This window comes from Xyrauchen texanus, chromosome 12 (assembly GCF_025860055.1).
Source record: "Xyrauchen texanus isolate HMW12.3.18 chromosome 12, RBS_HiC_50CHRs, whole genome shotgun sequence".
NCBI classification, from domain to species: Eukaryota; Metazoa; Chordata; class Actinopteri; order Cypriniformes; family Catostomidae; genus Xyrauchen; species Xyrauchen texanus.
In genome coordinates this window covers 22,295,344-22,323,306 of record NC_068287.1, presented here as the reverse complement: position 1 = coordinate 22,323,306, position 27,963 = coordinate 22,295,344, and the positions used below count along the sequence as shown (strand labels likewise).

General features: G+C 37.4%; 2 protein-coding genes across 3 annotated transcripts in view; one reads left to right on the top strand and one right to left on the bottom strand.

Annotated features, from left to right (window-relative positions):
* The first annotated feature begins 5 nt into the window (after window positions 1–5).
* LOC127653336 (formin-like protein 1) lies at window positions 6–26,598 on the top strand. 2 transcript variants are annotated; one of them, XM_052139988.1, is made up of 27 exons: window positions 6–366; window positions 617–917; window positions 10,109–10,192; window positions 14,277–14,363; window positions 14,573–14,646; window positions 14,938–15,021; window positions 15,203–15,346; window positions 15,616–15,727; window positions 15,821–15,897; window positions 15,998–16,091; window positions 16,861–16,935; window positions 17,025–17,135; window positions 17,502–17,651; window positions 17,768–17,869; window positions 18,077–18,356; window positions 19,189–19,434; window positions 19,531–19,655; window positions 19,890–20,092; window positions 20,234–20,468; window positions 20,567–20,635; window positions 20,737–20,817; window positions 22,151–22,280; window positions 22,486–22,649; window positions 22,765–22,866; window positions 23,079–23,177; window positions 23,281–23,386; window positions 24,460–26,598. In XM_052139988.1, exons 2-27 carry the CDS (start codon window positions 753–755, stop codon window positions 24,522–24,524), a joined length of 3,264 nt encoding a protein of 1,087 aa, XP_051995948.1. In that variant the 5' UTR covers window positions 6–366; window positions 617–752; the 3' UTR covers window positions 24,525–26,598. The 2 variants fall into 2 exon arrangements, with proteins under 2 accessions (XP_051995948.1, XP_051995949.1); XM_052139989.1 differs by having other exon boundaries at window positions 34–59.
* Window positions 20,722–27,963, bottom strand: part of LOC127653334 (SRC kinase signaling inhibitor 1-like) — a 191,864-nt gene continuing 184,622 nt past the window's right edge. The window contains exons 19-20 of the transcript XR_007971792.1: window positions 20,919–21,082; window positions 20,722–20,814 (exon numbers count right to left, since the gene is read on the bottom strand). The gene's annotated coding sequence lies outside the window, so the exon portion shown is untranslated. The remainder of the gene's footprint in view (window positions 20,815–20,918; window positions 21,083–27,963) is intronic.

Genomic DNA, 27,963 nt, shown 5'->3' with positions numbered 1-27,963 from the left:
TCAAACGTTTGCTTCTCTTTCATTTCTGTAAAGAGTGAAGTCTTTCATGTCTTGGACAGGTACCTTTATGTCAATTTGTAAACATCTGCATTTTCTTTTAAAAGAAACTTCTACAGGCTTGATCAGAGGAAAGGGGTGGACATACAGACAGTTTTGAGAAAGATGCTTCAACATCAACATCAACATCTAAGATCCTCACAGGACATGAGAGGCAAATTGCTATACAAAGACCTGTTACACCGGTAATCAACAGGTTCAACAGAGACTGGAGTAGCTAACATTTTTTAAAGGACCTCTATTCTCTTGATTGTGAAAGTATAAAGACAGGCATTTCTTGTTCCTTTTTTTCACAAAGCAAATGTGCATGTGAGTTTTCTCCTCCATTTTGAAATAGGAGGTTTTCTGGTTGCAAATTTTGATTATTTAAAATTCTCATTCTTTTCGAGAACTTTTTCAAGACCAGTTGCACTGTTCTGGAGTTGACGAGATTAAGAACTTTACCAACTTGTGCTCAGTTGTTTTTGTCTGAATCAAGTCAGTCATTTCTAAAACTTAAACCTTGGTATACTAACAGCATGTCCTAAAGGACAGAGTCTTTGTGCTTCCATTTACACAGGACTTGACTGACTTGAGAATTGTGAACACTTCAGTGGATTTTACCAGTGGATCGGGCAGCTGTGGACTGGAATTGGGCTCTTGAAATTGTCAGTGGATGTTCCAGACATATCCTGGAATTCCTAAGGAAAGTTGTGATGGGCAACGCACCAGGTGGGATGGAGCAGGTGGAGGGGCAGGAGGCCAGGAGCTCAACAGGGGCAGTTAACCCCACTCCCTCCATTTCTAAAAAGAAAAGTGCCCCACTCAAACTACCCATGCCCCCCGAGGAAGAGCTAGAAGAACGATTCAATGTGGTTTTGGTGAGTGCTTTATATGCAGACATGTTAACAACATTTAACTAAATATTTAAGCTCCATGGCAGCCAACCTTGACACTTCCTGTTCTAATAAAAGTAAGTGCCACTGTGTTAGAAAATAGATAAACAGTCACTATTATGTTTTCTCTTTTTTTAATTTTGTATCTTACAAACACACGAACAGATGCATATAGTACTGTAGCTGTACCAACAAAAACAAGGAACTTATTTTATTCTCAATGCAGAGGAGGAAGGCCGTTTTGCAGAAAAAACTCATACAAAACCAAAAATCACATTTGCAGTTATGTTTATAATCAGCATTTCAAAACTCCTAAACTGTCACCTGAAATATCCAAAGTTGCATCTGGATATGCAAATTAAGTAACATTTGGGAAAACGCTACTGACAGCTATCTGTTTCAGCTTTCTTACAAAGACTGGACATAGTGCAATCCAAAAACGGACACATTAGTTCCACATGGGCTTTTCATTCAGGAACAGGCAGTGGCGGGATGACACATAAGGCAATCTCTTAAGAGAAGTCATACGACAAAAAGAGGTCCTGTATAAAGTATTCTCAGTTAACAGCTGACCTTTGATTCAACTTTCAATTCAGTGCAAGACACCAGTGGCATATTGTCTTATCAGTGTCTATAAGTTGTGACACATCAATTGGTTATCGATATGAAGCCACATTTGTTGGACAATTCATTGTGTCAAAGCATTTATCAATCTTGGTTATTAAAATACAATTTGTTTATGTTTAAATTAACATTGCCCACGATAAATAATTGCTGTGACAGCATTGCTCATTGTTAGTTCATGTTGTTAACCAACTACTATTAACAATACAATCTTATCATGTTATCATTTCATTTAATTAATCGTAGTTGAAACTAAGATATCTTCCATGTGTTCCACTTCAGCAATAAATGGCCTTTTGATCCTTTAAATAATTATTAAAAATAAACAAAATATAATTGGTCAATTTGAAAATTGCCAATATGTTGGTCTGTTTCTGCTATCACATTTAGAGTCAAACTCTAAGAGTACCATAATTATCAGTTTACAATGATTTCCAAGTTAAAGTCTACTTCAAGAAGCCCAGAATTGTACATTTGGTGAATTATATTAAGCTATAGCAATACAATCCAGCCACTACATCAGGGGTGCCCAACCTTTTTTGAACCAAGATCTACCAGTCCAAACAGAAAGCCACAGTCGCTACACTTAGCATTCTACAAATAGTATATGCACAAAACAAACAGAAAAGTAGGCTGTTCGGTCAGGGTATATTCTGGCAAACCGTTTGACAATCACGTCTAGCAATCGGCAAAGCAAAATGTGGCACACGCCATTTACCAACAAGCGATGGGTAACTCGCAAAGCACGATGTTCCTTCCCGTTTTCCCAGCACGATACATAGAACGGCATAAAGTAAGAGGTGTGAGAAGTGGCGGGGCACCAGATGAAACAGTTCAAAGTTAAAGTTCACGCAAACAGGTATTAATAGACAAGTTTTAGTCAATAAATATTGATTGTTTATAGCTGAATCCAGTGTTAAAGTAGAACACAAATAATCTGCTGGCTATATTTGGAACATTATAAATCCAAAGTGTACGGTCACTTCCACGTATTCGTTCAGGGGGCTTAAGTAGCTACACCCGGCGCTGCGATTACCTGGAGCTGTCAAAATAACTGAGAGAAGATGATGAGTTTTTAGAATTTTGCAGAAGCACTCCTAATCTGGGTATTGAATTTATTGTGTTAGCCTATATTTCTTAAATTGCACACAAGCATGAAAACATAATGTAGGCTACTTTAAATATTTGTACTATCTTAATGGGCCATGAGTGATAAACATATAGCCTAATGTATAACCTTGATTATTTAAATAATACATTTAAAGTTAATTGGCTTCGTCAGATTGTCAGAAATCCTTACTCAATTTGGTACTTTATACCCTCCCATATTCTTTCTAACTTTGGTAATATAAATTTTCTTCTTAGTTGTAATTATAATATTGATAAAGTACCAGTGAAACTTTCGGAATTTCATCGCCAGGCGTTTTTATCATGGTCATTGATTTTCAAGCATAATTTTTCACCACATAAGTATTATATATTGAACAATAGGGATATATTATATAAGCGCAAATCGTTGTTTTTGAAACATTGGTTTGATAATGGAATCATATTGGTGGATCAGTTATTTAATTCAAAGGGTTTTCTTTTCACTTACAATGAGTTTTTGGCGCATTATAAGATTCCTGTAACACCAGGGGAATATGCAAAAGTTTTTGGAGCAATTTCTCCTGAAATCTGTATGCTGTTCAAACATCAAAAAAGAATTAATACCCAACAATTGTGCCCACCTACTATAGTAAGTACTTATGTAGGTAATATCTGTTTTTCCCTTAACGCGAAGAACAGATCTATAAGAGAGTTATTTCAAAGAAATGATGTGTCTTTGCCTTATATTTACTCATATTGGAATCGTTTTACAGAAGATATTGTGTGGAAAAAGGTTTGGCTTATACCTAATCAATATTTAATTACAAACAAAGTTAAGGAGGTATCATTCAAATTGATACATAGAATATACCCTGTTAAACATTACTTTATAAAATTTAAAAGTGATATTGATGTTAATTGTACCTTTTGTGACAGTTGCCCTGAAACTGTGGTTCATTTATTTTGGCATTGCCCAGTTGTAAGACTAGTTTGGCAAAATGTCTGTGATTTTATCACAAGAAACATTGATGACCAATTTATGTTGTTTTGGAAACATATTTTATTTGGTATTTGGGAGAACAGTAGAATCAAGCATTGTCAGATTTATATAATTAATTTTATTCTTTTAATGGCAAAATTTTATGTTCATAAATGTAAATTCTCCTGTAAAAAACCTTATTTTACTTCATTCAAGAAAGAAATTGAGTTTATATTGATTCACTCCGATATTCTATGAAGCAAAAAGCAATTAAAACATGGAAAATTTGTAATTGCTTTAATATCTTCATATAAATTAGCAATAGCCCCCTAGTGTGAAAGTCTTTGTTATATCTATGTTGTATGTCAATGATGTATACACAAGTGTTTGTACAAACTTTGTTGATAATAAAAATAAAAAAAATAAATAAAAAAAAATAACCTTGATTATTTTCCAAACAAGATGTCTTGCGCCAATTAATATCCCTGTACACCAGATAAAGACACAGATAATATACAGGAGAAACTCGAAAAATTTGAATATCGTGCAAAAGTTATAATTTTGATGATTATGGCTTACAGCTTATGAAAACCACAAATTCAAAATCTCAGAAAATTTTAATATTACATGAAATTAATAAAAAAAAAAAAGGATTTTAAATACTGAAATGTCGTCCCTCTGAAAAGAATAATCATGCATATGTATACAGTTATATATACTAAATATATTACGTTCACCTTTTAATTTGAATTACTGAAATACATGAACGTTTGCACGATATTCTAATTTTTCACATTACAGCATTCTTAAATAATTATATGTATTTTGACCTAGACATTTACTATAGTTACGTTTGCATATGTTTGTAAATGTATATTAGCTTATTTGTCAGATTTAAAGAACTTTTAAAATGTATTTTTATATGTCATTTTACATGGACAATAGTTTACTACATTCTGCACCAGGAATCAACGCACTGCATGCCTACCATATGCAATGTGTACGGCAAATGTTTCGTATTTTTAAAGCTTCTACGTATGAATCTTCTATGGATTTAAGAACAACTTTGAGTGAGGAAAAGACAAAAACTTTATTAAAAATATGTGATTTTTGTATAACTTTATGTCTGATAACTTTCAGTAGGCTATAGTCTACATGGACCAGAAAAGCACGGACACAATGTGGATTAAACAAATCATAGTTATTAAAACTATATTGACAGTCAAATAAGCGTCTTGCATTTTATTTTATTTTATGCTTATAAATGCATGTATAATAAAGTTATTAGGCTACTGGTGGTAAACAGACAACCGCAGTTGAGCAGTTAATGGGGACGCACAGCAAATGCACTGTGGCGATCGGGTGTAGATGATTTTCTTTGCAGTGTGAATGTCCACACCACACCATCATCAATATTTCATCATGTGGTAGACATTTCAGGTGGTTCTCAAATGTATCAGCATGAACTTTAAGATATTAGAAATCCGATAGGCCTATTTTATTAAGATATTACATAATAATGGGGTTTTCATTGTTTTCATTTCATTTAATTGTATTGTATGTGTATTCTATATTGTGTGTATTGTATATAATTATTGTTTTGTGTAAGTATGTTGTTTATTGTAATTGGTATATGTCTCGTCACTGTCATGACTGCTATGTTGCTCGGAACTGCACACAAGAATTTCACCCACTGTTGATTTGATTCATGCCATCGTTGTATTCTTTATTTATTGGATTAATATCCTCTAATGTTCCACATATAATTGCGTTCTAGTAATTCAGCTATAAACAATCAATATTTATTGACTAAAACTTGTCTATTAATACCTGTTTGCGTGAACTTTAACTTTGAACTGTTTCATCTGGTGCCCCGCCACTTACTTCTCACCCCTCTTACTTTATGCCGTTCTATGTATCGTGCTGGGAAAACGGGAAGGAACATCGTGCTTTGCGAGTTACCCATCGCTTGTTGGTAAATGGCGTGTGCCATATTTTGCTTTGGCGATTGCTAGACGTGATTGGCAAACGGTTTGCCAGAATATACCCTGACCCCTGTTCGCTGTCCTTTTCTGCATATCGCGGTGCCGTTTTGTGGTTCGTTCTGCATAATGCGCCGGCACATTTTTGCCATTGTCATTGTAGATCTGTACTTTGACTTGATGATTTTCATGTGAGAGAAAGCACACTCACACAAATAGGTTGATCCGAAAAGTGCTGTCAAGTTGAAAGCACATCTTCTGAGGTTGTGATACTTTTGTTCAGGCAGTAAGTTCCATAACTCCTCATTCATGCCAGGTGTTGCCCTGGATTTGAGCTCAATGTCATTTTGCAGTGTAAGAATCTCATTCTCAACAGCAGAGCCATCCAAGTGGAACATTGATACGATTTTGGAGATAATACAATACACATCAATACTTGGGCCAAATGGAAAACACAGATAGCTGGCAACAGGCTCGATGGATGAAAAGCCTGTAAAGCGCCTCTCAAATTCGAACAAGATGCTCTGAACTTGCTCCTCATAATGTGCACTGTCAAGCTCTCTGAAAAGTCTCTGAAATTCTGCCTGCATGTGAGGAAAGTTCCGCAGGTCATTGTGTTGCAGCCTACTTGACAGCAGTTGTAGCTTGCTTTTAAATGTGTTCACTGAACTTTACCCTGCAGCTCTAGATTAAAATCATTCAGCAGGTCAGTGAGATCGGTCAGGAATGCTAAATACAATAGCAACTGGTAGTCCTCTGGCTGGGCATATTCTGCATGTTTTGAAAGCTTCAGAAAATCTTTGATTTCAGGCAACAACTCAGAGAATCTCTCTAAAAATGTACCTCTACTCAGCATCTAAGATCCATGTGCAGCAACAGGTCTGTGTGTTCTGCACTTGTCTCCTGCAAATGAGCACGGAATAACCTTCTCTGTAGACTCCTGGCCCAAACGGAACACACAATCTTCACTGCAACATCCATCACTTCTTTCATGTTTAAAATCTTGCCACACAATGCCTGCTGGTGGATTATACAGTGGTAATTAAGGAAGTCTGGGAAATATTCACTCTGTTTGCACAATGCAATGAACCCGGAAAAGCTTGGAAAATATCTTTGCCTCTAGTGTGACCTTTCAATAGCAAAATCTTTCTTCTTTTGCACCCATGTCTCCAAAACCATTCTGATGAAAACGCATAGCTGAGCCACATCCATGACATCAGTTGACTCGTCGAATTGAAGAGAAAAACATTCACACCTTCCCCAACATTCAATATCCTTCCTCAACTGCTCCTCCACATCCTCTACCATTCTCTCACATCGCTGTGTAACAGTGCCACAGGATAATTGCAAATCCTTAATGGCAGCTACGATATCACTTTAATTCTTGAAGTCACCAAATAGTGCGTCTGCAGCCTCGACGAATGCTTCTTTCACAACTTCACCGTCCTTGAAATACTTCTTGTGTTTTGCAAGAACGTTACTGACGCGATAAGATGCAATAGTTGCAGCCTTACGCGTGGTGTTTGGCCTGGTAAAAATGGACTGCTGAGCTGCTAACTGCCCCTTCAATTCCCGGACTTTTCGGGTGCGTAAGGCCACTCTTGCATTGCAAATAAGACAGATGGACATCGAATTTGAATAAACAATAAAAATAAGCCAAAATAAAAACAAAGTTTTTTGGCTTCTGCCATAGTTGCTTTTTACTTTGCTGAAGTCGCAGCTCTCTCAACCTCTCCAATGTAACAGCAAGTCCCTACTAATAACGTAACATGCCTAGCTAAAACCACAACACCAAACCATACTTAGCATGCACAGCTAAAACCCTGGTGGAATTTGGATTAGCGTACTATTATACTACTCTTGCTACTTCTGCAATATATATATATGAAATAGTATGAGTTGTATATTAGTATGCGATTTCGAATTTTGCTCCTGATTTTGTCGCTTATGTAAGATTCAGAAACCCATGTTATTAATGACACCTGTGGCCATTAAGGGAACTGCAGTCAGCTACTTGTTGTTCGTGGTCACGAGCACACTCTACATAGAGACGTGAGTGTCGACCAAAACAATGACGTAATGTACAAAGAGACAACATGATTCACCGGCATCATGCTGACAGACGAGGTAGCATAATTCAAATTACACAGTTATGATTGTTTTACTACAAACTTTGAGACTGTATATTATATTTGACTCTCCAGTGCTGGAACAGGGCTAAAACAAAGTGTGGATATACTGTAGGTCTGACTATGACAGACTGTAGATTGAAGATCACTTTTTTTATGATACAGTGACTGCATTTATACATAGCCTATGTCTGCGTTGGCTAGCTAGCCAGCTTTATCAATAGCTTTTAGCTAAATTTGGTGGATGATGACAGTAGCTGTTTATAAAATAGACTGTACATTATAAATGCAGTATTGATGTGATTCCATCACAACTTTCATTTTGATATATCGATGCATTTTTGTTTTTATAATAATAGAATGTAAATATTTTCTATATAACCAAGTTAAGTTACACTAATGAAGGGAGCTTTTTGCATTATCTTGAACATTGTCTAGCATTCATTTTATGCGTTATTGTAGTTTACTTTGCTGAATAATTACAGATTAACATTGACAATAGCCTGACTTTTAGTATAAAGAGAAGATCGTTGAAAATTATGAAGCAAGGTAGCTTGCAATTCTTCAGCATTAGCAGGCAAGATCAAGTTAGCTAAAATTACACAGATCAATCCTTATGGCATTATATTTCACATGCTTTGCATTTATGTAAGCTTTCCTGTCCAAAATCATGCTTTGATTAGAAAATAAAATTAGAAAAATAAATATTTCCACCAAAATGACGGCATGTGGATCATTCCGCCCTGCGCATGAGAACATAAGAACTCCAATTCAGGGTCAGTTTTGATCCCCAAAACAGGAATCAAATGCCCTGCCGATGTTCACTCTAGTTTTCGCTCAACCTTGATCACGTTCCCGCTTAGCCAGACTGGATTCAGTAGGTAAAATTATTTTTGGGCTTTCTCTGAGAGTTTGTGTATGCTGGGAGCCGAACTTTTGCTGGATTCCATCTCTAAGATAACGTTACCTAGTATTGCAGACTGTCTGTTGTCTGTTTTGAAAAGTGGAAGGGAAGCACTGAGGCAAGGCTCTCCGGAGCGTGCATAAACTTCACATCCTTTGGATTTTCTCGGCAAAAGTGTCCCGCTCACTTCACATGAAAATCAGTCTACTGGTTTTAATAGGCAACATAGGCAGTCAGGGAAGGGCACATTTTTTAAGTTGCATTACAAGCCGTTCACATATTGGCAAAAAACAAAATTATATACATGAAAACTTTTACATATTGCACCTTTAATTATTTGAGGTTAAAGAGAGAGAGGGTAAACCAGAGTGCAGTTTACTCTCGCGATCAACTGGTTGGGCACCTGTGCACTACATTATTCACTATTTGTTCAGTACCAGTAGACCACAGTGGGTCCCCTCCCAACACCACCCTGCACTTCTCTCTGTTCCTCCAGTAACCACTATGTTTTGCTTAAAGCATTTTCATTTTTTTTTGCACACAACAAGCGGAAGCTTCTAGCTGCTTAGGAGGAAACACCCAAGAATGCAAAGTTTCTAGCCTGAACTTTATACTCTTCTCCACAAACCACACCCTCTTCATTTGGTAAAAAGATGCAATTACTAAAGTATAAAATGTAAAGCTTAGGATGATTATGACATTTTTGCTTAAGTGTATTAGCTGTAAGACATTGAGCAACTTCAGCCAAGTGCCAGTCTTTTGAGGAAGTGCCATTACATCAGAATGATGACTGACACAGCATATGATCTTAAGTAGGTGGGTAAAAACTAAGGGGTAAATTAAGTGGGATAAGCACAAAGAATCGATAAACCATACAAAGTCTAAAGGAGGAAGAGAAATTGTGTTGCACATTTGGTAATGAAATAATTTATCATATTCCCTTCTCTATGTCTGCTTGGCTGATGTCATTCAGTTATAAATGGTAGCTTTCCTTGGTTCCCTTTTCATTACATGAACTGCAGCCCAAATGTTAAATAAGAAACTGTGGAAGAGTTTAAATAACATCTGCAATACACACTTGGTGAAAAGACTCACCATCAAATCTTGCCATATGAATCCAGAATGCTGAAGTTGTCATTGACAGAACCAGAAACATTAGCATAATGCCATTAAAAAGTATTTTATTCTTTTCTTACATAGAAAAGCTTTTAACTTCTACATTAAGGTTGAAATGGAAATCCAGCATTGTGTGATGGTGCATACAGTATCTGCCAATAAAAAACAGTATGTCCTTACTCAAAGCTAATCCCACAAAAGATTTTGCCATTTGTTCAATAATAAGTTTACATTTAAAGCCTTAACAATCCTACTGTAATCATTAGAAGGCATAGATCTGCTAACATGTTTGTAATGCTTGAGAAGATTTCATCTGATGTTCAGGTTATCCCTCTCTGTCTCTCTCTTCACAGAGCGCCATGAATCTGCCTCCAGATAAGTTGAAGCTTCTGAGTCAGTATGATAATGAGAAGAAATGGGAGCTGGTCTGTGATCAGGTGAGATTACACAGAAGCCTGTCTACCACCAATGTCATATAGAGATTAACTTTAACTCAATATACTTTTAAATAATTACAGCGGAGTAATGACAGTTTGCCTAATCTTATTCTCAATTTGACTTGTGACTTTACTATTTCTCTTATTATTTTTATTTTTTTTTTATACATGAAATAATAGTTTTTCAGTGTTTTCTGTGCAATTTCATTGTATTGCATGTCTGCAGTGTAGGTGTGACCTCTGAGTGGAAGGTTTCTGGTGAACTGTTTAGACATACCATAAACTTAAATTAGATCTTTATTCTGTGACAAAGATGTCAAAACCAGACTGATTTCAAGTACTGTATGCAAGTGCAATGACACATTTATAAGCACACAGAAAAAATGTTAAACACCGAAAAATATGCTTCATGTGGTTCCATATAAATTAATTGGTTTGATTCTAGGGTTAGATTAAGTAGAAATAGTTCCTTAAAGGAATATTCCGGGTTCAATACAAGTTAAGCTCAATCGACACCGTTTGTGGCATAATGTTGATTACAACAAAAATGTATTTCAATTCATCCCTCCTTTTCTTTAAAAACAGCAAAACATTTTGAAAAATAAAAGGTTACAGTGAGGCACTTACAATGGAAGTGAATGGGGCCAATATTTGGAGGGTTTAAAGGCAGAAATGTGAAGCTTATAATTTTATAAAAGCACTTACATAAATTTTTCTATTAAAACTAATGTATTATTTCAGCTTTAAAGTTGTTTAAATCGTAACTGTTACATGCATTTTAGGGTTTGTTGACATTACTTTGTCATGGCACCAAAGATATAAAATTGGCTATACACAGATAAGTGTCACAATGAGAGCGAGACAAAGGGAAAAGCAGAGGAACAGTTCAAAGGATTTATTCACAATAAATGTCAACATAAACTGTGCTGTCAAAGTATAAGAATCCTGGCACCGGCTGCAATAGCAGTTGGAGAAGTACGAGTATCCATGCGTGCCTTGGCCGTGCTGAGGGCAGACGGGAAGAGTGTGTTCATAGACTGGTGTATGTGTTGTGGAAGTCAGGAGCAGATCCGTATTAAGTGTCCGTTGTAGCGTAGTGAGGTTCAGAGAACAAAGCTCAGACAATTAGGAGACCGTAGTATTCCCAGCAGAGATGAGGAATCCTCCACTGGTGATTTGTGGGTGGCGAGAACAGGCGTACAGCAAGCTGGAAGGTAACCACACTCCCAATACACGGGCAGAGACAGGCAAGCAAACAGATACATGAGGACCAACTAGACAAAGAGAGCAAGGTTAGTTGCTTCACATCACATAACAATTCTCAAAACTCAGTCAACACTGAGCAACATTAAACATTCAACGTCTAACTACATTTAATAATCTAGCAAAGGACATGACACATAAGGGGATTAATATAGGCATGAACAAACAAGGGGCAGGTCCCGCTTGCAGCTGAAAGTTGGTTCCTATGGAAACAATCAGGGTTCCCATGGAAACACTGATTCTGCATGCCAGCAGCACCTGAAACACATGAGGGCAAAAACGTCAACATGCTTGGAACAAAACAAACAGGGAATGATGATGCCACGGCCCACCTGACAAGGTGACAGGACCGTGACAACACCGGAGAGCGCATGGCGGTAACCAACAAACGGACCAAACAAAGAACATACATGAAACACAAGACAGAAAGGGGACAATAATGCCACGGTCCCATCAGACAGAAAACCAACCTGACAAGGTGACAGGACTGTGACAAAATGGCTAGTAAGTGATTTTATCACACTAAAATCATTTTAACAAATATTGTTTACGTCTCGTGGTTATACTTTTAAAACAGTGAGTATTTTAATGTTTACGGATTGACCCCATTCACTTCCATTGTAAGCGCGTCACTGGAACCCAGATATTTGCTTTTTTTCAAAGAAAAGGAGGTCAAGTCAAAATTCATTTTTATGGTAATCAATATCATGCCACAAAAGCTGTAAATTGAGCTTAACTTGTATTGAACCCAGAATATTGCTTTAAGGAATCAATTGCTGGTTACCACTTTTTACAGTGTACTGTTATCAGTGTCTATATGGCCTATAAAAGTACAAAGTGTATTTTTTATGTCTGTAAAGGGAGTTCAATATAAATGAGGAGGCGAGAACCGGCTTGGCAATATAAATAATATTTTTAATGATAAACTTAAAAAGACAAAACACACACGACGGACATGTCCGTAAACTATCTCTCTCTCCTCGCACCACCGTCTGCCATCGGCCTTTATCCCTCTCGGAGGCTTAATTAGCCTGATAAGGGACCGGGTGTGTATAATCACAACCCGGCCCCGCCCTCCGCCCTGCCACAATGTCATTATGTAATTTTCAGTATTTTTTATTGTGGATATTCTAGAGATCTAATACAAATAATAATAATAGAAAAAAAGTACAATTGACACGCCAGTCATACTGTAAGTGAATCATCCAACCACTCCTTAAACTTTAAGACAGATGAGGACCGTCACAACCACATTATTTTTTGTGTGTCACATTTTTTAATTTTTTTATTTAAAACACTAAACATAAAATTTTTCGCTAAGAACATGCGATGCAACACTGCAGCGAGTGACAACACTGGATACTGAAAAACAAAAACTTCCATTCCATTCTGAATGGTGGAACATTTCTGCATTCAGGAAAAGGGTGAATTGAGTGTACTATTAGTACAATTAGTTACAGGTTGAGAATTTGTCAGTAATCTGTTTGAAAGAATCCAACTTACGAATTTGTATAGGCTACATTCACCAAAGAGCCACAACAGTGGTTGATAAACAAAATGATCAGTGTGATATGAACCTTTCTATACACTGATAATTACACTGACACATGGGTGATTTTTGAATTAGAAGTGTATGTTTATTATATTAATTTAGTTTAATCTTTAATGAGAGTATTGAAGAAATAATGTATAATGCAAGTGCTGAAAGTTTGTGAATAGGCAACTGAAAAAGACAGAAGACAGAGGGGGGAAACCACTGATATGAGGTCTAACTCTTAAGGTGGTGAAACCGTGGCTTCCTTTGTTAATATTTGTGTCTCTATGATAACTACGGATGCAAGATTTGTAGTTTTGTGTAAAAAGAAGGACAGTTGTCATAGCAACAGAGGCAAACATTTGTGGGCTATATAGCATCTTTGGGTGTATATGCATTAATACAACCAAGAAACATAAATAAATGCCAGTGGAAAGAAATATAATTTCAGTAGTGTGCTTTTGTCGTCATATATATATATATATATATATATATATATATATATATATATATATATATATATATATATAAATATACACACACCACAAGTCTGTTTTGATTGGTTGACAGACATAGTTCCAGGTCTTGACCCAAAACGGTTCTATATCACTTAGCCAAATTATTCAAGTTATTTCAAACAGCCGTACAGGCTACAACAGCAAGATATATAAAACAAATACATTGTACACACACACACACACACGCACGACGCACGCACGCACGCGCACACACACACACGCACACACACGTTTAGATAATCGAGTCATGACCAACAAAAAGGGCCTTGTCAACGCATCCCTGTGACTTGATCAATACAACAGTTTCTATATTATCTGAAAAAACTTTGAATATCTGTGGAAAGCACCCTCACGCTCAAGCCTACATTGCTAGTTCTAAAGTGATGCTTTCGAACAAGCAAGAAAGGCTTGGGCTGTACCAAAGCAAGATGCTGAATCTGTGTTGGAAGAAAGTAGTTCTACTTGCAAGTATATTTAAGAAAATGTCTTGAGATGAAAAACTTGAACGATGTCTTGAGGTGTAGTAACCTTCGTATATGTGGAATAATTGACTCCGGCCAGTTGAATTATTAAAAAATACACAACTGAGTTGAAATGGCCACTCTGCCAGATTACCACCTTGGGGTGTGAATTATTTTTACATTTCCAAGGACTGTCGTCAAATATTCATTAAATACTGTATATATAACCTATATACAACATATTGTATATATCTAAATGTCTGAAAATCAGTCCCTTCATTGTTTCTCTATCTCCCTCTGTCCATCAGGAGCGATTCCAGGTGAAGAACCCTCCTTCAGCATACCTGACTAAAATCAGGAGCTTCTACCAAGACCAGGGTGGAGTGACATGCAGGGTTAGTACCATTACTCTTTACGTCACTCTATTTTTGTTCTTTCCCTCACACCTCCATACTCTCTTTTTTTCTGTGTCTATATCATGTCAGTTCTGACACCCACCTTTAGAAGGTCAGGTGGAATCACAAGTTAAAATTATTGATGTGAGATGAGTAATTTTCTTTCACTCAATTACTGAGCTTTTCTCTCTGTGATCTCTTCTCCACAGTTCAAGAAGCGTGTGCAGGAGTCAACTCAGGTCCTAAGAGAGCTAGAGATCTCTCTGAGAACCAATCACATAGGGTTAGTGTGCAGCTTTATTACACCATTTTGCATTACTGAAACATAAGCAATGTTGATATACAGTACATTTATGTCAGGTATAACTCATACAAAAGCTTCTCATTAGAGCAGGTTCACCAATTGTCTAATCGTGGGCAATCTCAGGTATGTTTTTGGATGAATTTGTGCTTTGCTGACCTGAATGCCCAAAACCTTCATAATACCTGATATTTCCTGATGTACTCGATTTTCTATAAAAAAAAATGTATTCGTCTTTCTTTATCTCTTCTCTGTTTTTGTTTCTGTCTGTAGCTGGGCTCAGGAGTTTCTGAATAAGGAAAACCAAGGCTTAGATGTCCTGGTGGACTATTTGTCTTACGCTCAGAGTGATGCGCCGTAAGTCTACCCTTTGATCACTAACATCAACACCATTGCAGTCATATAATGAGTCTACAGTCATTGTCCATAAAGACCTTATAACTAGCTCCTAGCTTTAAACTCTCAAGAAGTAAACAGAATTCACTCCTCACATTAAATTAATTCCCTGGAAAAAATCCTGTGCTGATATGTTTCTCAGGTTTGAAGTGGAATCTATGGAAAATGGCAGCTCAGTATCAGACAACAGGAGACTCTCAGAGAGATCGGTCGAGGATCTGGCCAAAAACGTCAACCATTCTTCCACACATGGGATGACCAAAGCAGCACGTGCACTCACTGTCAGGTGAGTCTCTATCAACACATCGCACATACAATGATCTATGCTCTGTGGGCATCATTCTGGACAGAGACGACTGGTTCATATTGCATTTCGCTTACAGATTAAAGGTCATGTCTGACATGTTCTAAACCTTGCACTGCTTTATGTACATGACAATTTTTTGACTAAAATAGACTGAACTTTTACAGGTTCTCCATGCCATTCTTATGCAGATATGCTTGTTTGTTCCCATTTTCAGTACTCATTTTTAGTTAATTCTGTGTCCATTTCAGAATAACTTCCTTGGCCCATAGCAGGAAAACTCTGCGAAATGCTCGTTTGGCCACCCAGAGGGATGATGTTCACTTGTGCATTATGTGTCTGCGTGCTATCATGAATTATCAGGTACGTGGAGCGAGGAGCGCATACAAACACCAGACACAACTACTCTAAATGTCATTTCATTTTATGTGACTCATCTGTTCTTTTTATAAACAGTCTGGTTTCAACTTAGTCATAAATCACCCCAGATGTGTCAATGAAATTACACTTGGTCTCAACAACAAAAACCCCAGGTAACTTGACTTTTCTGTGTGTGCATGTGGGACGTATGTGCTTTTGTCAGTGTTTGTGAATTCATAATACAATTGAATAAACTGTGCATATATCATCCAGGACTAAAGCTCTTGTGTTGGAGTTGTTGGCGGCAGTGTGTCTAGTCAGAGGAGGACATGACATCATCATCTCAGCCTTTGACAACTTTAAAGAGGTAAGATGATTGGCCGAGCACACACACACACAACAACAAAGATCCCCAATTTAGCCTTAACAGACTGTAGGGGTAAGTGCTGTTAGCGAGCACCTATGAAGGCCGGAAAGGTACACGAGGGGGTGGGTGGCCAGCACCACGCCTGACCGCCTTTGTCTCCCCAGTGGCGATGTTTTACACACCGCACCAGGTACTCATTTTAGGCTGAGACGACCTAGGGGAGCTAACCGCTACACACACACACACACACACACACACGTAATGTTTCCATGTTTTATGGGGACTTTCCATAGACATAATGGTTTTTATACTGTACAAACTTTATATTCTATCCCCTAAACCTAACCCTACCCCTAAACCTAACCCTCACAGAAAACTTTCTGCATTTTTACATTTTCAAAAAACATAATTTATTGTGATTTATAAGCTGTTTTCCTCATAGGGACCGACAAAATGTCCCCACAAGGTCAAAAATTTCAGGTTTTACTATCCTTATGGGGACATTTGGTCCCACAAAGTGATAAATACACGCTCACACACACACACACACACACACACACACACACACACACACACACACACACACACACGCACACGCACACACACACACACAGTATTAATTGCTCATGACACAAATCGTGTGGGTTTCAACTATACAAATACCCTGCAGACACATAGAAGTACATAAATACTTGCATGGTTTTAGAATAGGTTTGTGAAGAGAGTATTGTGCTAAATACTAACCTGAATGTGTGGCCCTCTTGGTCAGGTGAGTGGAGAGAAGAACCGCTTTGAGAAGCTCATGGAGCACTTCATGAATGACGACAGCAACATAGACTTCATGGTGAGCTCTGATCTCTCAGCTAAATCCAACTAAGTATCACCTAAGAATCAGATGACAATTAGCCTGCTAATTAACAATTTCTTTCATAGGTGGCTTGTATGCAGTTCATTAACATTGTGGTCCACTCAGTAGAGAACATGAACTTCCGTGTACATCTTCAGTATGAGTTCACAAAGCTGGGTCTTGATCAGTACTTAGAAGTGAGTCTACAACTGTGCAGCTTACTAGTTTATAAAAGCATAACAACCGCTTACACTAACTTAACTCAGTTTTGGATATTGGCTTTTAGATGTGTTTCACTTTTTTACCAAACCATTTACCAAACTGTATTGTTTTTAAAGTTCAAACTCCTCATTAATTTGAAGTTAAATATATAACATTTATTCTAAATTCATAATATGTACACACTTTTAAGATTAATCAGCTCAGTCAGATGGAAATTTGTCATAAAATTGAAATGCATAAATCTTGAAAACGATTTCAATATATCCTAATAAATAAAAAAAAAGCATAATATATCCTTCTATCGTAACATACAACTGCATGTTTGATGTGTGTGGCATCAGTCCATAAAGGAGATGGAAAGTGAGAAGTTGCAAGTGCAGATCCAGGCATACTTGGATAATGTGTTTGATGTTGGAGCTCTGCTGGAAGATGCAGAGAATAAAGCAGAAATTATTGATCATGTAGAAGAACTGCAGGAGACCAATTCACAGGTTAGATACACAAATGCGTTGTACACGCAGACACATTTGAACATAATCACCTATGGCACATAAAACACATAGCTGGAAGTATTGTACTGTAAGTACACTGTGTTCTTGTATTATAGCTGAATTCTAGACTGCAAGAATATGAAAATGGATCTGTGGAGAAAATAGCAGAACTGGAGCAACAACTAATGCAGGCCACTAAAGAGTCAGCACTGTTAAAGGTACCACACTGCCTTTTCCTCTCTCTCTTTCTCAATGTTCTCGCCCTGACTGAATTGCAATGCAGAATCAAGATGTAATTGACACTGAATTACATCCAAATACTGCCTAAATAGACCACTTGTGCCTTTTTTACCATTACATACTTTTTGTACTTAAAAACATTAGTGGTTTGTTTTGTATTCTAAATCTTTATATGTGTGTGGCAGGAGAGCTTGCGAGAGTCCTGCACCCAGGTGAGCATTCTGCAGCACAGAGAGCGGGAACGAGAGATTCAGAGAGAGAGAGAAAGAGAGCAGGAGTGGCTGTCTAAACCTTCACAGGTAGAGAGAGATAGAGACAGAGAGAAGGTGAGCGAGGAGTCCAAACTGGAGCTAAAACTGAAGGAACTGCAGGAGAAGGGTTTAGTCCGACTGGAACGCACATCGTCTGGAAGCCTGGACATTGAAGTCATTCCAGTGACCGTAGAAAGAATTGTCACTCAAACAGGTAGGAGTACTTGTTCACAAAATTAAATAGTTAAATATAATTACATTTAAAGAGTCACTCTTTAAACTAAAATGTTAGCATTTTTTAGTAAGTTCAGAGTAAGTTTAGCATCTAATGATAAATAATAGCTGGTAATGAGCTCTGAAAAGATTATTAACCAAGCCGCCGTTCAGATCAAATGCATATTTGCTGAAAAAAAGCTAGACACAGTGCAATAAATAGAACAGAATGCAGGTATCTTGAAATATGTTTAAAAAAAATTTTAAGTCTTTTTAACTAGACACAGCATCTAAAAAGTAGCAAGGAGGTATAGCTGCAGGCCAGAGATCTCCAAAACAGGGCAGGGTTACACAAGAAAGGAGCGGGGTGTCTCCAAAAGGTGGTTGCGCCAACTTTGTAATGGGGTGTCACTTTCGCATACAGTTAGGGTTAGGGAAAGTGTTAGGTTAGGAGCTCCATATATCTTTGCTGGTGGTTTGGAGCCCCTCCCCCTTTCTGGAGCTCTGACTGCAGATTTATCTTCTGTAAACTTCTGTCTAGTGCATAGAAAAACAATGCAAAAGCAGCGCAGATGGTCGACATGTCTGGATGTTTTGTGGCCCCTTTAAATATAGTTCACAAAACCAAGCATTCTCAACGAACGTTGCCGTCTATTTCAAATACGTCGAATACGTCCACGAATTTGCGATAGCGTTGTTGGCAGGGCAGCCAGAGTGAATTTTTACGCTCTCGCCGCCTCTGGTCTGAATGCACGGTAAGGACCAATTACAACTCAAACATTTCTTGATGTCATGTCCATGCAATGTAAAAACTCTGTTTTTAACATTCACAGTGTCAGAGTCAGCACCAGCTCCTCAATCCCCACCCCCTCCAACAGCAGCTCCACCCCCACCTCCACCCCTGCCTGATGCTACAGCACCCCCACCACCACCCCCTCTTCCTGGATCTGTAGCTCCTCCTCCTCCCCCTCCTCCTCCCCCTCCTGGTGGTGGACCACCACCACCACCACCCCCACCCCCACCTGGCTGTGGGCCGCCGCCCCCTCCCGGAGCTCCTCCTGCCCCTGGGGCTGATGCAGGTAAAGGGACAAAACCTTTACAATTAAATAGAGTATACAGAGACATACAGTAAACTTGGAGTACCTCATAGTCATGTTCTCCATTCTTTCACACAGAAACGAAGAGCCGTAAGCCTATTCAAACCAAGTTTCGAATGCCTCTGTTGAACTGGCAGGCTTTAAAGCCCAGTCAGGTGGAAGGAACTGTGTTCAGCGAGCTGGATGATGAGCAGATTTTAGGGGTAAGAGCAATCTATCACCAGCGTAGTGTTGTTTTTTGGGTGCTGGTGTGCTGGTGACCTTACCGGGCTATTAAACTAGTTTAACCAGCTTCATAAGAAAGACCATGCTGGCCACCAATTTCACCAGCTAGACCAGCACCAAATTAGCACTAACCAGCACGGTAATTACACGCGGGTATAGCTGGTCTTTCTGCCAGGGATTCCAGTCTATTTAACATGCTTTCTCTTTCTCAGGAGCTGAATATGGACCTGTTTTCGGAGCAGTTTAAGACCAAGGCTCAGGGTCCTCCAGCAAATCTTTCTAAGATCAAAGTGAAGGTGGCTGAGAAGGCCCCCAGTAAGGTGTCTCTGATGGAGGCGAATAAAGCCAAGAACCTTGCCATCACCCTCCGCAAGGGAGGAATGACTCCCAATGACATCTGCACAGCTATTGAGACGTATGATCTCTCTTGATCTTTGACACATACAGAGCTGAGCCACTCAAGTTTTGCTGGTGAACAGCATGCTAAGCTGATTAATCAATCTGTAGTATTATGGAAATGCATGCTTAATCTTCTCACTGGCTTGTTCTCCTACAGATATAACCAGCAGTCTCTGAGTCTAGACTTCCTAGAACTGCTGGAACGTTTTATCCCCTCAGAGTATGAGATGAAGCTACTCCAGAACTACGAGAAGGAAGGACGCTCACTAGAGGATCTGAGTAATGAGGACCGTTTTATGAGCCGCTTTGGCAAAATTCCACGCCTTGCTCAGCGAATCAATACTCTCACCTTCATGGGCAACTTCCCTGAAAGTGTAAAACGTCTGCAGCCGGTCAGTTCAAATCACAGTTCAGGTGCATACAAAAATGCATGTTTTGTAATGGAGTTTGATTTAAAATAAACATCCATTTGTTCCATCTGTTTCTTTAGCAACTGGATGCCATCGTTGCAGCATCTGTGTCCCTCAAGTCTTCATCTAAACTGAAAAAAATGTTAGAGGTGATTAGCCCAGTATTCTGTCTTTCACATTTGTGCTTAAAGCTATTAATGCTCTGCTCCTTCATGGCAGTTTAAACTCACCTGTCAATCTCGTGCTTCAGATCATCCTGGCATTTGGGAACTACATGAACAGTAGTAGAAGAGGAGCAGCATATGGGTTCCGTTTGCAGAGTCTTGACCTGGTAAGTGAGTTTGTAGACATTAACTGTAGAATAAATTAGCATTTTTGAGTTGCAAAAATAGTTAATCCAAAAATGAAAATTCTTACATGAAAACTACTTACTGTTGCTGTAAATCCATATGAATATCTTTCAACCATGGAACGTGAGAGGAGATGTTAGGCAGAATGTTAGTCCCAGTCACCATTTTCTTTCAATTTTGTTTTCTATGAAATTAAAGTGAATGGTGACTGAGGCTAACGTTCTGCCAAACATCTGCTTCTGTCTTCTACAACAGAACAAATTTATACATGTCAGGTATAGCAAAAGTGAAAAGGATTCAATTGCAAGGCAGGAATAATTGAAAATGTTTTTAATAATGAAAGAAAAAAAAAAAAGAACAGTACATAAATACAAACTACACAGGAGAACAGATACCAAACAAGGGATATTGCACAAGACAATTCAACAAGATAAAAATTTATCAAGACAGGTATATATACACAGAAGGGTATTGAGGAACAGGTGAAACTAATAAATAAATTAGGGCTGATGAGAGGGTGTGGCCAAGGAGCAAAAAATTAAGGAGGGGCAAGAAGAACACATGGCAAAACACAAACAAAGCCATGTGCTTAACAAAGACAGGGCAGCACATAACAACTACATAAAATACATAAAAATACAGAGGTGACAGGATCTTACTATAAAAAGTAAACAATAAAAACCAAACCAAAGATGCCGTTATATGTTGGTGTGCCGGTAATTGTTGTGGGCAATGCGCATGAGTGATCTCTGGAGGTCGTAGCAGGGGTGGTGCACTATCGGGGGTGTTGATCTGTCTCTCTTGGGTCCCTCCCAGGAGCTGGGCCCCGAAAAGATGTTCCCTTCCCTTCAAGACTGTGTCTTGTGAGATAAAGTTATATTCCTGCAGGGGGCGCTTGACGCTTTGAAAACCGAATCCTCCATGCATCCTCATTTTATATCGCTTTGGAATCATTTTACACTGGATAGTTATTTTTCATTAAAACTGGTAATTGCAAGGATACATACCTGTAAATAGGATTCCTCCTCATTATTATCTATAGATGCAAAAAAAATCCTCATCCATAAATAATAATCGACTTGGTATGGCCCATCTTGGCCAGTGCTGGGATAAGTAACAAGTACCACATGACACCGCTGTCAATGGTTATTGGAATAGGATTATGGTAAGGGATAGGGTTAAGACTAGGTTTGTTACTCCTGAACCAGCAAAAGATATTGACCTGTGATTACTATATCTATCACTAAATCTGTCTTTTGTGGCCACAGTAGAACTTAAAGTGTTCTCTCTGTCTCACTTTCTTGTGTCTTTCAGCTGTTGGACACTAAGTCCACAGACCGCTCCCAGACTTTGCTGCACTTTATTGTGAATATGGTGCAGGAGAAATATCCGGAGCTGACCAATTTTCACACTGAACTCCGCTTTGCAGACAAGGCTGGTCTGGGTATGACATACACTGCATCACAATTAACTCCTGCTACATACATACTAATGTTATTAATATATTCATTTTACAACATAAAAATAAAAACATTGATTAATACCAATAACCAGATAATAAAATAAATATAGATTATAATTATGTTTATATACTAGAAGTTAAATTTTTTCTCTTCTCTTTCTCCTTTCTCATTCCATCACTCTCTCAGTCTCTTTGGACAGTGTGCTGCAGGATGTGAGATCTCTGGAAAGAGGGATGGAAGGGACCAAGAAGGAATTCCTGGTGCAGGATGACATTCTAGCACTGAAAGAGTTTGTTAAAGCCAACAGTGATGTGCTAGATTCACTTGTTAAAGATGGCAAGACAGCACAGGTGAGACCACAGGAGTGTGCATTCTACATGCATTAAAACACAAATAAATTTGCATGGCCAGTAATAATTTCTTGTGATAGAATAAAATGCTGTAATTTTCTCTTCTGCAAACAAGGAGGCATACATTTCTGTAGTGGAGTACTTTGGAGAGAACCCAAAGACAATGCAGCCTTCCATGTTCTTTCCAATCTTTGTCAAGTTTATCAAAGCTTATAAGGTGAGAGATACAGTATCATTTACATATAGTACACCTTTACCATATCAAGACATATACGTATTCAAAGCACATTTTGATACATGCTTATGGGAATTGTTTGAAGTGTAAGAATAGAATGTTAAATAAGCATGTTAAAAAAAAGCTAAGATCAATACTACTACTGTTTGATTATTAATTACTGTGATGGTTTATTATTGTCTGTCACACAACAGCAAGCAGAAAAGGATAATGAACTGAGAAAGAAACGGGAGAGTGCAGCAGAAGAACAGACAGCCCCCTCGCCAAAGAAGAAAGACAGCTCTCCTCAAAAAGTCAGAAAAATAATTGAAATTTATTGACTACATAAATGGCATAACCAATGGAACAGCACAACTGAAGTGAATCCCCTGAAATGCTTTTCTTTTCTCTGGTCAGGGCCCCACAATGCCCAAAATGCCTCAGATGGACCTGATCACAGAGCTGAAGAAGAGACAGGTGAAGCCCCAAGTCACAGATGGAGCCATTGAGGACATCATCACAGGTAAAGATTTAGTATGAACTGCCAAGATGAATGTTAAAGCATGGCAAAATATGTAAAAAGGAACATTCACTTTTTTTAAGTCAGACTACAGCTACTTATTATGGTTTAAACTTGCAAGGAAGATTTGCCACCTATTTTAATGTTTAAAGGGATAGTTCACCAAAAAATTTAAATTTTCCTCATTTACTCACCTTAATACCATCCCAGATGTGAATGACTGTTTTTCCTCTGCTGAACATATTTTTTGAAGAATATCTCAGCTCTGTAGGTCCATACAATGCAAATGAATGGTGACCAAAGCTTTGAAGCTCCAAAAAGCAGATAATAGCAGCGTAAAAGTAATCGATAAGACTCCCGTAGTTTAATCAATGTCTTCTGAAGCGATCCAGTTTTTGGGTGAGAACAGATCATGATTTCAAGCTTGATTACATTGCCTATTGCGGCATCTAGCACTCTGCGTATGTGTCAAGTGCGAGGAAGTGTAATCAAGCTTGAAATCATGATCACCAAGGAGGCTGTTGTCAAGATATACAGTGAAATAGGATATATATATATTTTGGTTTGTTCTCACCCAAAACCAACTGGATCGCTTCAGAAGACATTAATGAAACCACTGGAGACTTATGGATTACTTTTATGCTGCCTTTATCTGATTTTTGAGCTTTGAAGTTTTGGTCACCATTCACTTGCATTGTATGGACCTACATAGCTGAGATATTCCTCTAAAAATCTTAATTTGTGTTCTAAACAAGAAAGAAAGTCATACATCTGGGATGGAATGAGTGAGTAAATTATGAAAGCATTTTAATTTTTGGATAAAAAACAGCTTTAAACAGCTTATTTTTACCCAGAAATATTATGCAAATCATGAAAAAATTTATTAATTAGGCTGTACCAGTGTTGAATTTAAGATGTTGTCTGTGAAATCAGATGAATTAAGATAATGGTTTCTAAAAGTTTTCCCCAGTGATTCTGACCATGAAAGCTTTTGTTAGTGTCTGGAAATCCTTCAGACTTCATAGAAAAGAGAATCTGAATTATAAGACCCCTAACATGTGCATGTATGTTGTTAGATTTGAGAAATTCACCTTACAGAAGAGCTGATGGGCGGAGATCAGCTCCACGGCAAGACAACTGAGGGTTACCTGAAGAGACAGATCTTCTGTCCTGCCCACTGCACAGTCCTATACTGTACATACATAAAGCCTCTCCTTTTCTTTATATAGTAAATATGAAGAACAACTCAATCCACAGCACCAGCAAACACCTTTACACATACATACAAACACACTGACAACAATAGATGGTGCACATAAACACAAAGGAGTCACACTAACAAACAGCCATCATACATGCTTACAGTACATATGCTCTCATGTGTTTATTCTTTAGAGATTCTGCTGAAATTGTATTGTACATAAGGTATACATTTGAAGCTTCATACATTTTACCATCACATTAGTATATAAATATAATAACAACTCTATTGGATTCCATGAACTTCAAATACTATTATTTAGTTTTTTTCTGCTAATAAAGTTCATTTTTGCTAAATGTATAAAATGCTCAAATAATATGACAACAGTTATTTTTATAAATAATATTAATAAATATAATATGTTTTGTATTTAAAACAAAAAAGAAAGTGAGACATTTGTACAGAAATGAAACATGTTTGGTTGATTTTGGACCCTGAAACCAAAAAAATGACACTTTTTGTTTTGTTGTAGAAGAGAGCTGTACTTTATTAGACACACAACCACAGCAAGTATGTACAAAAGGTCTCAGCTCTCAGTGTTTTCTCACAGGGAAAAATAATAATAAAATTACATTTCACACAAAGTTATCATGGCATCCACACTGATAAATGTATTTATTTTTATATAGGTTTTATATTTATATATCTTATTTGTATATCTATTCTCAGTTAGTATATAAATCTGTTCTAGAGATGGGAGGGTCACAGCTTGGGTAAAAGGGCACACACCTTCACTGGTGTGTTGATGGTTAGAGCGGAGTTCTATCTGCTCAGTTATTCAGTAATACACACTCAGAGATTGCCAATTAAGTCTGGTTACCACATCACCGCAGATTACATTATACTGGACATGTCTGAGCTACAAAGATATCAGACATATAAAAAGTACCCCCTTAAACATTTAGAAACTTTTTTTTTTTTTTTTTAAATCATCTGCACCGTGCAATTGCTTTTAGAATGTACATGCATTGCTATTATGATTGTTTTTTTGTTGTTGTTTTTTTTTACATTTTAATATATACCTTATAACTCCATCTTTTAAATAAAAGTTTATTTTTTATTTTTTTTGGGACAACAATTTTGTAGGACTCTCTAATAACTATGACTTTTATTTACATGTTATAGTCTTATTATTTTTCTTTTCTCTTGTGTAGTATTTTATTGTTCTTTGATGCCAGAATTTTGTAACATCCAAACATTCATGTAGAAAAATCTCACATAAGGGACTAAAGAGCTCTGATAAAATACATAAACACGCTCTGAAATATGCTTGACAGTTTTTTCCACCATGTAACAAAGAATGCTATGTGTGCTATTTCTTTGCCTGGAAAGCTAGTCATAACTAGCCATTCGCAAAAACACCCTGTTCCTCCAATTAACTGCTTCCTTTTTGGTAAAACCATAGAGGTCCAAAAACCTGCAACTCAAAATTAGCACGTCTGAGTGTAAAAGAAACATTGAAGTAGCGATTTGATTGACCAAGGCATTTGTAAATTGACTGAATTTAGACAAATAGCTGTTTGTCAGTAGTGTCTTTAGCATCAGCAATCTAGCTGCAGTATTGTTCGCTTCCACTAGATGGCAGACGACGGACGTGCCTTCAAAGTTCAAACATTTACTTCTCCATCAGATCCACATTATCAATTTTCCTCAAAACAACAAATGAGCAGCTAGTAAGTTACATTCTCAAGTCACAATACAGATAAGAGCTTCAGAAATATTACTGGATCAGTAACCTGATTTCACATAAATTCACCCAGTTACCACACATATCAGAATTATTTTGACTGTCTGGCTGGATAGACAGTATTAGTAATCAATCACTTAGAAGTAAAACAACCCATAAAAAAATTATAATTAACAAAATTATTAATCTGTCCTTGGTTAAAATGCAGCTATATATATATATATATATATATATATTACATATGAACTAGGCTGTACAGATTTTCAACTCAATATACAAAACACATATTCAAAACACAATAATTTTCTAGCTATAAATATATATATATATATATATATATATATATATATATATATATATATATATATATATATTACAAGAACAAAAATATGTCTACATAAAGAAGTCTCAGTTAATATAAAATCAACAACAAAATATACAAATGCAAATTTTCATTATACATTTTTGACCAACCAAGTTAAGTGAAAAATAAACTTTAAAGATGCAGTTGTTTATCATGACTGAGCTGATATCTTCCATTCAAGTGTTTAGTTACTTAATTTGTTTAAAAAAATAATTTAATCACCTTCCTACATACCCATACAACTTCAGAGAGGTCAGTGATTTTAAAAGGGTCTTTTCTTAGCTCTTATTTTCTGTGCTTTACTTGAAGATGCTGTGTACCCCAACAGGATGAGCTGTAGTTTCTTAAAATCTCCATCTGAGCATGAAACCCACTTTTGCTTTTTGAGAAACCTTAGCCATTATGGTAATGGTTTGATCTTTTATGCTGCATGGATTGCTAAATTTATCTAATTTGCTAGTGTTTTAACAATGGTTCAGGTTCCTAAATAGGCCTTTAGCAATAAAGCTGTAAATATACTGTTAAGCTAGCAGGGAACTTTCCAGTAGTCAAATGTAGTTGGACCTTGTATTTTAGGGAATTATCATGGGTGCTTTGTATTCACCACAAAGGCCACAACGGAGAAACAACCCCATACCATGAACATCAAAAACGGAATTTAGTTGCTCAAATGTTTTGTACAAATAAAGCATGTTTGAGCGTGCAGAATTTTAAATGAGGGACACAGTGATGCTTCATATCAAAAGCACTGCTTTTCTCGTTCACTCATATGTTAACACATTCCACCAGCACCGTAGTCAAGCCATGACATCAAGACTTGGTGCCTTAAATTAAGAGGATACCATGCGTGTAACAGCTAAAGCCTGACCTGTCTACATTTTGCCGTGCCTCCCACGTTTGTGCATTCCTGACATGAATTTCTGTCCAATTTGGCCCCAAGACACGGAGTTACACCACTAATCTCTCCTCTGGCAATATACTTGTGACACTGACCCTTTGCTTAAGCCATTATTTAAACCCTGCACCACGAGCAATCAATTTCACGCATTTGTTGGTCAGAAAGCTGGAAAAATATCCCCTCTCTCCCTATTCATCTTATTCTGTTCCAATCTCTTTCACCTTTTCACATTTAAATTCTCTGGGCTTACAAGTTGTGACTTTTGCAGATTCACAGCATTGGAATTCCCCTGAGAAAAATAAACAGTGTGTGTATTTGATTTTGTAAATGTCATTTTTTTTTTTTTTAAATTCTGAGAAATCAGATCTCT

Coding starts and splice junctions, on each gene's coding strand:
- LOC127653336 (XM_052139988.1), top strand. CDS start 753: ATGGGCAACGCACCAGGTGGGATGGAGCAGGTGGAGGGGCAGGAGGCC. Junction 14,364..14,572: donor AGGGTGGAGTGACATGCAGG/GTTAGTACCATT, acceptor TCTTCTCCACAG/TTCAAGAAGCGTGTGCAGGA. Junction 23,387..24,459: donor CATTGAGGACATCATCACAG/GTAAAGATTTAG, acceptor GTATGTTGTTAG/ATTTGAGAAATTCACCTTAC.